This window comes from Melanostigma gelatinosum (genome assembly GCF_949748355.1).
Source record: "Melanostigma gelatinosum genome assembly, chromosome: 16".
Classification (NCBI taxonomy): domain Eukaryota; kingdom Metazoa; phylum Chordata; class Actinopteri; order Perciformes; family Zoarcidae; genus Melanostigma; species Melanostigma gelatinosum.
This window is the reverse complement of record NC_136649.1, coordinates 3,035,512-3,049,133: the sequence shown is the minus strand read 5'-3', so window position 1 is coordinate 3,049,133 and position 13,622 is coordinate 3,035,512. Positions and strand designations below refer to the sequence as shown.

Below are 13,622 nucleotides of genomic sequence, written 5' to 3'. Positions count from 1 at the left end.
CTATTGCTCAGTCAAAATAAACAGAAATCTCAGACACAACTAGGCAGCAGGGACTTCACAAAAGAAACAAGTGACATACCAAAGAAAAAAGAAAGAGAATTGGCCCATAACCCTTAATTTTCTGTAAGGACAGATGTTTGGCTCAGGTTTTAAAAAGAAAGTCTGCACTGAAACAGACTTTGAACTGTCCTTGTTTGGTGGAATTGTGCAATGGGAGACATATAAACTCATGCAGCCATTGGATAAATGCTACTATGTCCTTCATTTTAATAAATATTATAAAAACACCAATATGGTGAATATGCATAGAAGTAATCTATGGGTAATCAAACACATTTCCACCTATAATTTCTTATCAGCCTAGGAGTAGAAAAAAAGCACTCATGGTAAATAGTTCTTGTTTAGACATTACAATAAATGTGTGTTATTTAGTTTCTCAAACTACATAAAAAGGCATATATAGAGTAGATGTTAAATACTCATGGGTTACATGTCACCCTCTGTCGTCCATATTTACAGAGAAGATTGTTCAAGGGTTTATAGGAACAGTCAACATGATGGTGATTTCCATTTCTCAGCTATGAACAGAACATTTCACAGAAATTTGATCTTGGCTTTGCATTATCAGACCCCCAAACGTGCAATGGGACTTCTGATATTCACTCAAACAATTCACATTAGAATACTTCAATGCCAGCCAATTCAACAACTTGACTGTCTTGACTTTCGACAGTTCAAGGCTTTGTTACATCTCAAGATTCGGTATTTTCTTCCTTTGCATATTCTTCCACAAGTTTCTCATAAGAGTGGCTGTGCTCTGAACCGTCACTAGTGAACACAGACCCTTCAGATTCAGAACTCTGCTCCTCCTTGGAGTTTGCTTCAATGTTTTCATCACATGTAGTAATGGATAGTTTTGCTTTAGAAGAATCATCATTATCCTCCTCCTCTAAGTTATTGCTGAGAAAGTTCTCCTCGTCTATAAAAGTAATGTTTGCATTTTGGAATGTTCGGGGATGGTACTCCTTTGAGTCCCACATCCTTCGACCACCTGCTCCACAATCTCCCACCCCTCCATTCTCTAGGTCTACGTCCTTGTCTAGCTGGTTCTCATACATCTGGTCGAGTTCTAAGTCACCTTCTACATGGTCCTCTGTTAGCAGCAAACCATTGTCTGAGCCCAGGAGGTAGTTCTTGGACTTTGAAAAGGCAACAGTGACTCGGTCACTGAAACTATAGCGCCTCTTTTGGCGTGGCGATCGGTCCAGACTAAGGATGGTGTGTCCGTTAAACATGGGAGTATCATTGCAGCTCTTAGAACGACCAATATCTTTGGATTTATTTATGGTGTTGGCATTAACGCTGTTGTTCCTGCCATCTTTTTTGGTGCCAATCTGTTTGATCAAGTCATTGTAGCCTTCCTGCTTCTTAGACAGGAAGCTGAAGATGTTGACGTCATTAGGACTGGGTGGCAGACGAAGGGCAGCCTTGTGAGACTCTTTGTAGTGCCGGAGCTCATCAAGAGATAGCTTGCGCAGCTTGCGGCGCTTCTTTAGTGCCTTGTGGGCCTCAATCACCATCCGCACTTTCCAGTTGAAGAACAAAGAAAGCCAGGCCAACCCCAGATAAATCCACACTTCCACAAAGTAACGGTACAGAGTTGGGTATTCTTTATTTGGTTCCACACCTGCAAGGACAAACAAAATAGTCAACTGTCATTTGATTCCGAAGTTATGGCCTGGTTTAATTTAATCGGTTTAATGCACAGAATATATTTCCCAGCTTACCTGCTACCAAGTCCCCAAAACCAATCGTGGTCAAGGTGACAAATGAGAAGTACAAGCCTTCAATATACGTCCAACCCTCTTGGGACATAAATACAAAAGGTGGAAGGACTAAATGCACCAGCACACCCCAGAGGAGAAATATAGCCGTGCAGGTAAATTGAGCCTTTCTCTGAAAAAAAATAATAAAAATCATTACATCATGCGCAGGTTTTGTGATACCACAAAGAAATTAAAGTACTTTTCCCAGAAGTGGAAAGAAAAGTTCCGATCAACTTACCAGTGAAAATCCTTTCTTGGTTAGATACTGGCCCAGGTGCTTGGCTCTGCCACCGAAGAACTTTCCCAGCTCACTGATCCAGGACAGACACAAAGGCACACCAAAGAGGCCGTAGAAGATGCAAAATACACGGCCTGCTGACGTTTTAGGGGCAATGTTCCCATATCCTTCAGAAATCGAAAGCGAAAATAAAGTGGTTAGGGTTGGGATGTGTCAACCAACTGCTTAAGTTACTTTAGTGTGGCTTTATAGGAGGAGATGTAAATAACAAAAACCATGGCTCCAAGTCCATCTCATCTGTGTCCTGTACCTTTTAAATGACCGTACTTTCCGGACGATAGAGCGCACCGGTATATAGGCCGCACCCGCCGATTTTTAAAAGGAAAAATAAGTTGTACATAGATAAGCCGCACTGGTCTATAAGCCGCAGGTGTCCCCGTTGAACAGCAAGATGCTTTTAACAGTACTAAAGTTGTCTTCTATGAACATCATAACATGTCGCTAGCTTCTAAGCTAATTTTAACATTACGGCCAATGGGGAAATGCTAACCGCGATTAGCATTAGCGAATATATAATATATCTTTGTACATCTTTTCATGCAGACATACTTGCATTACAGACTAAGGTCTCTCAAGGCTACCAAACGAAAAGCAATGAGGCAATAACTGTTGTTGCTCATAGCTCTGAATAGCTGTTGTGCTAGCACAGCGGTTCCCAAACTTTTGCCTCACTCAAAAAAAAAAGAAGCAACAGAGCCTTTTAAGCCTTCATAGCCGCATAACAATCGGACCAATGAGAGAACAGTTTGCTCCCGGTGGCATTTGTTTACAAGATTTAGTCCGCTGTTAAATGTTGCAGTGTGAAGACAAACCGAACAAAGGAGCAACTGCAACAAAGCAAACGAACTGAAGGTGTGAAAACGCCCTGAAACACTGCAACAAAGTTTCAATAACTTTCAGTGACACAAGGCGTCACTTTTAAAGAGCAATACGGATGCGAGCACACACGCACAGGCTCAGAGGCAGATTATCACATTTAATTTACAATTAATGAGCGACTAATGTAGCCAGGATGTCTTCGGACAAAGCATCGATGCGGCGCGACACAGTGTTGTTGGACACCGGGATCATGTCCAACTTTTTTGCTTCTTTCTCCCCAATCATACATTCCACCATCTCTCTGGCAGCTGGCAAGCTCACGTCTTCGGCGATTGTGTGCGGTAGCCCCTTTCTCGCTATTCTGTAACCATATATGAAGCCCGTAGTGCGTCATTTATAGACCCAACACATGAATGAGACTCCAGTTGTTTTTAGCTGTTTTGTAACTCCTCCAATTTCGATATAAACAATGTAAGGGGCTTTTGACTTGCACTGGCATGCTTGGTGTTCAGGTGGCGACGTAAATAAGAGCTTCAGACTGTTAGCCAGAACCTCGCTGCACACCACGCACTGTGGCTTTGGGGAATCTGCGTTGCCAATCCAAGTGAAGCCCAGACACACATACTTTTCATCATATTTCCTCTTTTTTTCCCAGTCTGATGCTCACTCTCGTTTCCTCTTTTTTCACCTTGACTCCGCGATGGGACGATGTGCTCCCGATGTGTCTGTGCTATCCCTTCCTCCTTTCGGTCTCCTCCGTCTCATCTTCCTCTGACTCTGGCTCGATTTCTTCTCCCGGTCTCTCCCCAACGCACCTCTCCGTTCCCCTCGCCTCCGATTCCTCTCTCTCTCTCTGTCCCTCTCCTCTTTTACGACTGATAGCTTCAGATGTCCCACCTGACAGTTTTTAAATTAAAATTACATTTTTTTTTTATCTTTAATATTATTACACCATCAGACCGCCATTACACTTTTCCTCTCGCGCACCCCTAGAGGCAGCTCCCCACTTTGGGAATCCCTGTGCTAGCAGAAACTGGCCAAGCCAGAGTCGGACATGTACTGTTAAAAGCATCTTGCCGTTCAACCTTTTTTGTTAACAGTCCTAGTGAGAGGTAGGTCAAAGGTACTTCATCCATATTGTAGCGACGCTGTCAGTAACAGCTGGTAGCAGAGGGGTTGCTGGTAGCAACTGTTCTGTGTCGGGAGCTGGTAAATGTTGTGTTAGACCGGAACCGGAAGTTGCGGTTGTTGTGGCGGAGAAAAGCTACGGAAAAATCTGTATATAAAGCGCACCGGACTATAAGCCGACGCCTCAAAGCGTGGGGTAAAAAGTAGCGGCTTATAGTCCGAAAAGTACGGTATACACACTTTGGTAAAACATCCAACAGTTGTCTGCCATCAACTTTGTCCCAATGAAACCAAGTAACAAATTACTCAGTCTCATTCTCTGAAACATTCAAGTAAGTTTTGACAAAACAACTAAAAGAACTGCCTCTTTTCTGCTATCACAACTAGATCTCTCAATGTTGAACATATAAAAAGTACTTACCGATAGTGGTGATAACAGTGGCGGCAAAGATAACGGCATTTGGCCAGTTCCAGTTGTTGAAGGTCTTGCTGCCAGTTATAGTGACCCCATGGCCTGCAGCATCAGACACAACCTGAGGACAAAGAAGAAACACATCAAGTATAAGGTTGATTTCAACTTAAAAGAGAATTTAATGGAGGCCAAACTAATTGGGTGTTATCAACTGGCAGTATTAAAAAACAAGGGTCCCATCTGCCTTAAGCATAGTTTATACTCGCCGTAATCACGGCCGGCGCGTGGTGCAAGTGTTCGCTGCGCTTGGCCGTGCACCTCTGATCTTTTGGAACTTGGCACGCGATCACGTGACTGTGACAAATAGTTCACTGATAAAAGCACTATTTACATATCTGGGGATTTTACAAAGAAGGTCAATTCGCATAAATATATATCTACCTTTTTAGGTCCTAAAAATCCCCCCACACACACACACACACACACACACACACACACACACACACACACACACACACACACACACACACACACACACACACACACACACACACACACACACACACACACACACACACACACACACACACACACACACACAGTTCTGGGGGGAAATATGCAGGGTTTGGCAAAAATTTGCATGAGCCCTTAAGCACTGGAAGATGCTTGGTTCTTAATAACAGGTCTGTGACAGCTCTGCTCTGTAATTACCAGCACGAGGGGAGGCCATTCTTTTGTCTGCTGAAACAACACAGTTCCTCCGTTGGGCTTTAGAATGACAGCAGTGATGTGATGACCAAATTTGTGTTCCAACCATGGCCAGAAATTAAAGAGGGAAAACAACACACGGGTGGACAACTGTCCTGCTCACGCACTTTCACATTTGACAGCCCTCCTGAGTCCACAGCATCTGTAATTACTGCTTACATGTTTATGCATGGGTAACCTTGTTATTGACCAAATCTTATTTGGCTGAAGCTGATAATTATAGCAACCTTTGATACCCCACAACTGCATCTCCCCATTGGACTAATGAGACGTGTTTATTGCAATAGTAATCTGTTCAATGTATATCTTAACAAAAATGGTCATGCAAAAATGATTTTGTATAAATGGTAAAAAACACAACTGAACAAAAAGAGGGTAGGGATGCACCGAGCCAATACGGATATCGGGCCGATACTGGCTCAAATAGCTGGATGGTTTATCAGTGACAATGGGGCCCATCTATTCAATTCGGTTCGATGTTTACGTCTGATTACATGCGTGCATACCACTTCATGAGGCATCAGCCCGCCAGGAGAGTGCATTGCTGAGGGAGACAAAAACAAACCTGTCAGCCGTTTCGGAGGTATTTCACACTTACTGCACCAACAAATAATAAGGCTAATATGTCTAATTATTAAGCTGTATGGAAACTGTGTGGAAGACACTGGGATCATTCTTACAATATCCTGATATATTTAATTTTAAACACTGGTCGGTACTCTTTATCGGCCGATACCCAAAGCCCAGGTATCGATGTCGGGACTGACAAGGTCCGATCGGTGCATCCCTACCAAAGGAGAGTGAGGCAAACCAAAAGCAGGTTACTTTGGGAACTTGATAAACATGCATGTTCAATCATCAAATCTGCCGACAGACAAAAGATAAAGGCCATCGCATATACTTTATGTTTCCAGCACTGTGGCTTGTACTAATGGAAAGTGATGAGGCAAGTCTCACCACATGAAAGTAAATAAAAAATTCAAATGACAGACAAGCAACCATTCATTTATTCCTGAGTTGCAGCCAATAAGAAATTTTACCCCACTAGCCAAGACTAACAGTTTGAGGTTGTTTATTTTTTCTGCGTGGAAAACATCTAAAAAGTGACAAATGTTATGTTTGTGAGTCATGTCTGGTCTGTGTGCTCGGCTCTGCACCTTCCTTACACTGGCCAAATGAGGGTGTTTTGCAAATGTTCACAGTCTGCCTGACAAATAAAAACCGCTGAAGTTTGAGACGTACAAAACGCTGATTCGCAGTAATACAATGAGGGCAGAGTGCAAGCTACATCCCGTCACGCAAGCAAAGGACAAGGAACATAACCTTTTTAAAAGGGCAGACTTTGGAGGTTAACATGTTAGCTGTTCATTTTTTAAACATCCTGTATTGCTACCGTACAGAGGGCAGGAAGGAGAAGACCTACTACAGCACTCACTAAGTAAAGTTGTTCAAACATGCTTGGCGACGCACAAGGTCCTCAAGAGGTTGAAAAGGTCATCTACTGGTCAACCCGTGGCCACAAATAACACTGAGAACGAGTCAAAAGGCACAAGCACTGGGGGAGAAGAATAGAATAAACTTTTTCTGTAAGTAAGATTAGAGCCGAAACGATTACTTGATTGACAGAAAAATAATTGGCAACACTTTTTGATAATCGAAGACGAAACATTCTGCTACCAATGCTTCTGAAACACACAATCTGCACTCAAAGTTTCAGCGCAAATTGCAGTCAATTGATTGATTTACTGAAACAATCCAATATTTACAGCAATAATACTTTACTCATTGAGCATATATTTTGAGATATGGTTACACTGAAACAAATCAACCGTTGAGCAACAATCTTCAGACATCCCTAATAAAAAGGATCACACAACGTCATGGTACAAAAAACAAAAGCTTGATATGAAATACACAACGTTGACTTGAAAAATCATAATGTGGTCCCTTATGCTTACACACTATGAAAGGATTCCTTTGTGGATCTGAAAACATTGCCAAACATGCAGGCAACTGCCAGTGGCCCACTCCCACAGACAGAGCACAGTAACCGCTACAACGTCAAACTCCAACTGTTATCAGGACAGCTGGCGACTCAGCACACCAACCCCAGCTGCCCGTGGCCAGGATTGACCCGACGTGCAAACGGGGAAGTCACTCATTCTCCTCCTTGCCATTACGTATTGATGTCTGATACAGCGGATAGATGGCTGGCAAACAATGTGTTTGAGAAACACTGCTGAGACTTCATTGTGTGCACCAGTCAAAGATGTGCCAGGTGTGTCACAGGGTGCCAGGAGGAAAAAAAAGAAAAAAGAGATGGGAGGTGTGGGATGCCATCTGATCTTCACAAATCAATGTTAAGAAGAAACCGAAGCTGATTAAGAAAACAGACAACTTGTGTCCATTTTATAGCTTTTTTTCTTTATTTGGTAAAAGCTGTAAAGATTCCCCAGACAGTGAAAGGATTCTTCCATCTGTTAAGCAGAGCATATTACACCATTAACAGATTTGTGAGTGGCTTTTTTAATTCTGCATGAGGTTGAAAAACTTGCCTCATTAACGCAACATGTGGTGTTTTTATTCATTCTTGAATTTGTTGGCCTTAAAAAACATTGTAAGTCAATTTCGACACTCCAGATAACTGACGTAAATGGTGACATTCTCACATTGTACTGACAACATCCTCAATCAGATGAGGCATACAAGGCAAGAAAGACATCCCTGTCTTGTCAATTCATCGCCGAAACCTAAACCCATGACATGTAAATGCATTGCTACCTTCCGTGACTTCTGTGCAACTTTTTTTTTTTTATTATTTACTTTTCAAAAGAGGGATGAAAGACTTGGATATTTCAAGCGAGTGGCCCCTGGGCACATGACTATCCCTGCGAACAGAGCGCTACTTCATTGTGCATTTTCAGTCGGAGGAGGGGCTCAAGTTTCACTTCACGCATGTGACAGTGGAGTGTTGAGCAGTGTTTTTCAAACTTCTTCCAGGCCACACATGGTCTTTAAGTCATGTGCAACGGACAGGACCATCACGCTAAAAGGGAAATCAAAAAGGCTGTTTGCAAATTAAAGCTGCACTGAGAGAAGGAACATTTGAAGTTTTCAAATTGCAATGCCTCGCTAGGTGTGCGTTCGACTGTTAATGGTATGGAGCAGTGGGGAACTGTATTTGATTTTTGTTTTTACTTTCATTATCAAATTCATTTTGCTTTATGTCAGAGCTTGCAACATTTGGTTGATCGAAAGAAGATGCATCAGCGACCATTTTGATAAGCGATTGATTTATTTCAAAACACGGGGGCCCCCCCAAGTAGGTCACCCAGTAGAGCGGGCGTCCATGTACCAAAGCAGAGTTCTCCGAGTCACACCTGCGGCCCTTAGCTGCATCCCCTATGAAGGCAAATCACTGTCAAAATCCGAGAGCGCAAATGAGATCCACGAGCGCGCAAATCAAACAACCGCGCGCATATTTCACATCACTCCGCGAGCAAAACTCACTCTCGCATGAGCAAAAACTTTAACCTGCTCGCTCGCAAGGCTTTTACCTGCTCCATTGTATCTCTACATCTAACAGTATGATTAAATATGATCACATCATGTTTCATCAAAGAGTTTCTTTCAGCTGTTTGTCACAAGACGTTTGACTATCAAACACACATTGTCTGTAATAGAATGATGGCGTGAATTTAAACCAATCTGAGCAACTTGACTCCATTTACAAGATAACAATTTGTATTTCATCAGCCTCTACAATCTGAAAAGTTTTCAAAACCTGTCAGACAAATGTAGAACATCCTGAGACGTAGTAGAGTAGTGTTTAGTGGCGGATTCAAAACCATCTCTATCGGACCAAGCGTCTGTGTCAGAGTGATATCCGGTCTATCCAGTGGTGGGCCATCAGGGCCTGCAAGGCTTCTCTGCTGGCCTAAACAGAGTCACAAAGTTATTGTCACGGGGCATGATGAGTACTCAAGCGCAGACAGTCAGATGCAGTGAGAAAAAGGGTTTTTAACACAAACACACAGGGAATCCAAGGACGAGGGGGCAAATCCAGCAGGACAGGCAAACGTGGTAAACCGGGAGTAGGACAAGACAAACGGGTACAACACAAACAATGACCTGGCAGTGAGTGACTGAGAGACAGGGGTTTATAAGGTGACTTGAACAGGTGAGGAGAGTTGTGCTGATGAGGGAGAGCTTGATTACTGATCAGGGACAGGTGAAGGGAGTTGGCATGGTGCTGAGGGAGTGGCTGACAGGTAGAGTGCTTGATTAGCGGCAGATGAAGGGAGTTAGGCTGAGGGAGTGACAATAAACAAAGACACACAGAACACATAAGGGAAAGCCTGATCGTGACATCGTGATTACGATGTCACGTGATCCATGTTACTGAGGCATGGCGACGGCTGGGACTGGAGGTCGCTGCGGCACGGAGGCGGCTGGAGGCGGCGGCGGCTGGAGGTCGCTGCGGTTCGGAGACTGCGGTGGCCTGGACCGGCTGCAGCAAGGAGGCGACAGCTGGAGTCGGTCGGACCGCCGACCGGACACGGAGAGCTGGGGTCGGTCGGACCGCCGACCGGACATGGGGAGCTGGGGTCGGTCGGACCGCCGACAGGACACGGGGAGTTAGCTGCTGCCCAGCAGGATCGGGGAATCGCTGTGGCCCAGCGGGAACGGGAGTCTGACCCTTCCTCTGCCTCTGTCTCCTTCGAGGGTTGAGCAGGCAGTCCATCAGGTCGCAGTCTGCCTTGTGGATACTCCGAGGCCCTCCAAAGGCCAGGCGGGTGCCCATAAACTGCTCGTACCACTCAGGGAGACGGCACTCCAAACCGTAGTCTGCTGAGTCCATTCTGGGCCAGGTCATTCTGTCACGGGGCATGATGAGGACTCAAGCGCAGACAGTCAGATGCAGTGAGGAAAAAGGGTTTTTAATGAAATACGAACACACAGGGAATCCAAGGACGAGACAAGAGACGAGGGGGCAAATCCAGCAGGACAGGCAGATGTGGGGAACAGGACAAGACAAACAGGCAGGTACAACACAAACAATGACCTGGCAGTGAGTGACTGAGAGACAGGGGTTTATAAGGTGACTTGAACAGGTGAGGAGAGTTGTGCTGATGAGGGAGAGCTTGATTACTGATCAGGGACAGGTGAAGGGAGTTGGCATGGTGCTGAGGGAGTGGCTGACAGGTAGAGTGCTTGATTAGCGGCAGATGAAGGGAGTTAGGCTGAGGGAGTGACAATAAACAAAGACACACAGAACACACAAGGCAAAGCCTGATCGTGACAGTTATAGCTATTTCATAATTTAATAATTTTCCATAAATACACTACATGTATTATAATTTAGACCGGCGAAATACAACTGGGGAGGTTCATTTTGCTTTACGTCAGAGCTTGCAACATTTGGTTGATCGAAAGAAGATGCATCAGCGACCATTTTGATAAGCGATTGATTTATTTCAAAACACGGGGGAGCCCCAAAAATTATATTTTACAAAAAGCAATACGTTCATCGTTTCTGGCTTTTTACATGTGAGGATTTTCTTTTCCTCTTTGTCGTGTATCACAGCAGTCCACTGAATATCTTTGGGTTTTGGACCATTGGTTGGACACATCACCACCACCAATCACTAATTAGCAGCACAACTTTTTAAGGCTGAAATCACTACTTCCACGCTAACAATCTATTACATAAACGACAACGAGTTTCGTGTGTGATTTGAAACTGTCAAACATTTATTGTTATCTAGAGTTTAATCTTTTCAACTATTCTGCAGAGAGAATAGATACAATTAGGACAGCCTATTTTTTATTTATATCAACACTATGATGGAGTGATTAAAACCTGCCCTACTTGTATGACCGATATATACACACACATGCATTCAACTACAGTTTGGAACACTAGGCTGTCCACTTTCTAAAGCATGCATTCTCTTCCTCTCCATGTCCACAGTGCTTCTGGGCGACGGAGAAACACTGCTCACACTTCATGCTGCGACCGGGGACGCTCGGAGCGTTCACTTCTTATCTGCAGTGGAGCTAATGTGTGCAGCCTGGCTGAACTTTTACAACAGCTCCTCAACAGCCAGCATTGATGGACCATAAAATCCAATCTGTAAACTGTGACCACTTCAAGGGTCCTGTAGTTAATAGTAAACTCCTTGTTAATAAAACAGTAGAAGACTAACTTTTACAAGAGTGTCGCCATCTCTCGTTAAGCCAGCGTATATATTTTAATCGTTGACACACCGAGCGAAGTTTCCACAATGGAAACCGTGACGAAAATAAAAGTTGATAAAAGGCAACTCAAGGGCAATATATTGTAGGTTTTCCCATATTAATATACCAACTCTAAAGCCTTTGCAGCAGGTGTCTCTGCAGACTGGGGGGGCTAAAAGGGGTTAGGAAGCTTATCTTTTAAAAAGGTGCCGTGGAACCCCACAGAGGACATGACGGGTTCTCCGTCCTTTAGAAAGCGCGCAGGAGCAAGACATGTTTCAGTTTTACAAAGAGTTCAACCAAACTCACAGCTTTTTTACTACCAAAAAACGACGTCTAAAATATCTCAACTGTGTTATTTCCCAGACTACATCAAGAGGAAGATTTGGCCATTGCAGGGATTTGGCAGATTTGTTACAGAGATGGGGGTGGGGGGTCATGGGCATATCTCTTTCAGAACCCCCCCCCCCCCTACCAAACACAAAAACGAAAAGCAGAAGGAAGCAGAAGGGGGGATGGTGGGGGATAATAAATCTCCCTAATGCTGATGTGGGCCCGTAAAGGGGGAACAGGTTGAGACTTGTGTCTGGTCATACTTGAAAGTGCAAAAAGCCCCCCAAAAAACTAAACAAAAAAAAGCAACCACTGTCTGGTGTTGCTCATGCAGGAAAAGGATCCCTCTGAGGTGGCGTGTTGCATATACACTGCTGTGTACACTGCAAATACATGGATCAAGTCTTCTTTTACACTCTTCTTCTTCGGTGAGGGACTTCGACACATCGAAGATCACTTCTTCTCGTCGCACAGAACCAAGAGCGTAAAAGCCATATGGAGGAAGTGAACAAACAACATGTCACGAGGCAAACACCTGTGGAGCCGTGGGCCGTGTTGACTTATCATGTGTTCACACACAGTGCAGCCACAGAGGTCAACGGCACCAGCTTTGCTACCGGTTGAGGAACTGCCGTTTTAACGGGAAATTAGCAATGGAACACCATGGACTGAGGGTTACAGATTGACCCTCAACACCCTGGTATCATAGTCACTGCTCCAGACAGACTGTCTGTCCGTCAAGGTTTACAACAGCAAATCAACTCAACCGGATGATAAAACAATCATCATCACGATGCCAAAGATAACATTTATGGGGATCTGTGACAATTGTATGGCTTGTTGGTGTTATGGTGTTCTAACTTTTAAGTGTGGGTGTGTTGACCCACAAGGAGGCACCATGGACTTACAACAAGTCATTTCTCAGGAGATTTCCAGCATCTGGAGAAAGCTTACACAGCAGTTCATGAGTCAGCCAGTCAAACAGATGCAGCAATACCATATTTCATTCAACACTTAATAGGTGATTCACTTTGGACTGGATATCAACAGTTTACAGTTGGATATCAGCAGTTTACAGTAGGATGTGTTTCACAACATCAATAGAAAAACAACAAGTGTGCAGTGGAAGAACCATACCTCTAATATTTTGTCCAAATCATCTTTCGTCAGACAGGGATAGTCCTCGAGTATTTGATCCTTCTGGGCACGATACTTCTTTGCAGCCAGCTTCCAATTGGGCTCCTCCAGGACTTGAAAAATTGCTGCCCCAATGGACAGGTAAAAAATAATGGCAGAGGTCAACAAGGGGCCTTTATCTACCATACTTATGTACAATGACTCAGCTCTGAGAGCGCGGGACAGGGGGGAGAGAGAGAAAGAGAGAGGAGGGAGGGGACGTAGATAACAACAATACCCGGAGTTATGCGGGACTCATTCTCAGCACAGTTCACCAAATGTTCCTCCTTCCGCGCGAGGGCTCTGAAAGGTGCATGAAACACGCCGCGGCTGACAGCATTCAGGCTCGAGACATCGAGGGTTAAAAGTAGGCATGAAAGACGCGGGGGAGTGAGCGCGAGCGGGACCCCAGCAGCCGTAGTACTCTCTCTCCACGTGCGCAGCCGAAGAAATGCCTGCTGAAGTGGTGAACTGGGAGTAGTGGAGTAGGGGAGTGGGGAAGAGCAGCGAAGATCCGCCCCGAAAACAGAGCGCGGGGGGGGGGGGGGGGTTCACTACTCTGAAGTCTGGCCCATTTTCTTTATTTGGTGAGGCTGCAGGTGTACAGCTGCACTAAACTTTC

General features: G+C 44.5%; 1 protein-coding gene across 1 annotated transcript; it reads right to left on the bottom strand.

Annotated features, from left to right (window-relative positions):
- Nucleotides 1–752: 752 nt before the first annotated feature.
- Nucleotides 753–13,287, bottom strand: LOC306790660 (potassium channel subfamily K member 5-like; the record flags this gene model as incomplete). The annotated part of the gene is made up of 5 exons (XM_079287098.1): nucleotides 12,962–13,287; nucleotides 4,493–4,604; nucleotides 2,065–2,231; nucleotides 1,788–1,956; nucleotides 753–1,687 (listed from the first exon to the last, which is right to left on the bottom strand). Exons 1-5 carry the CDS (start codon nucleotides 13,145–13,147, stop codon nucleotides 753–755), a joined length of 1,569 nt encoding a protein of 522 aa, XP_079143224.1. The 5' UTR covers nucleotides 13,148–13,287.
- Between the last annotated feature and the right edge of the window lie 335 nt (nucleotides 13,288–13,622).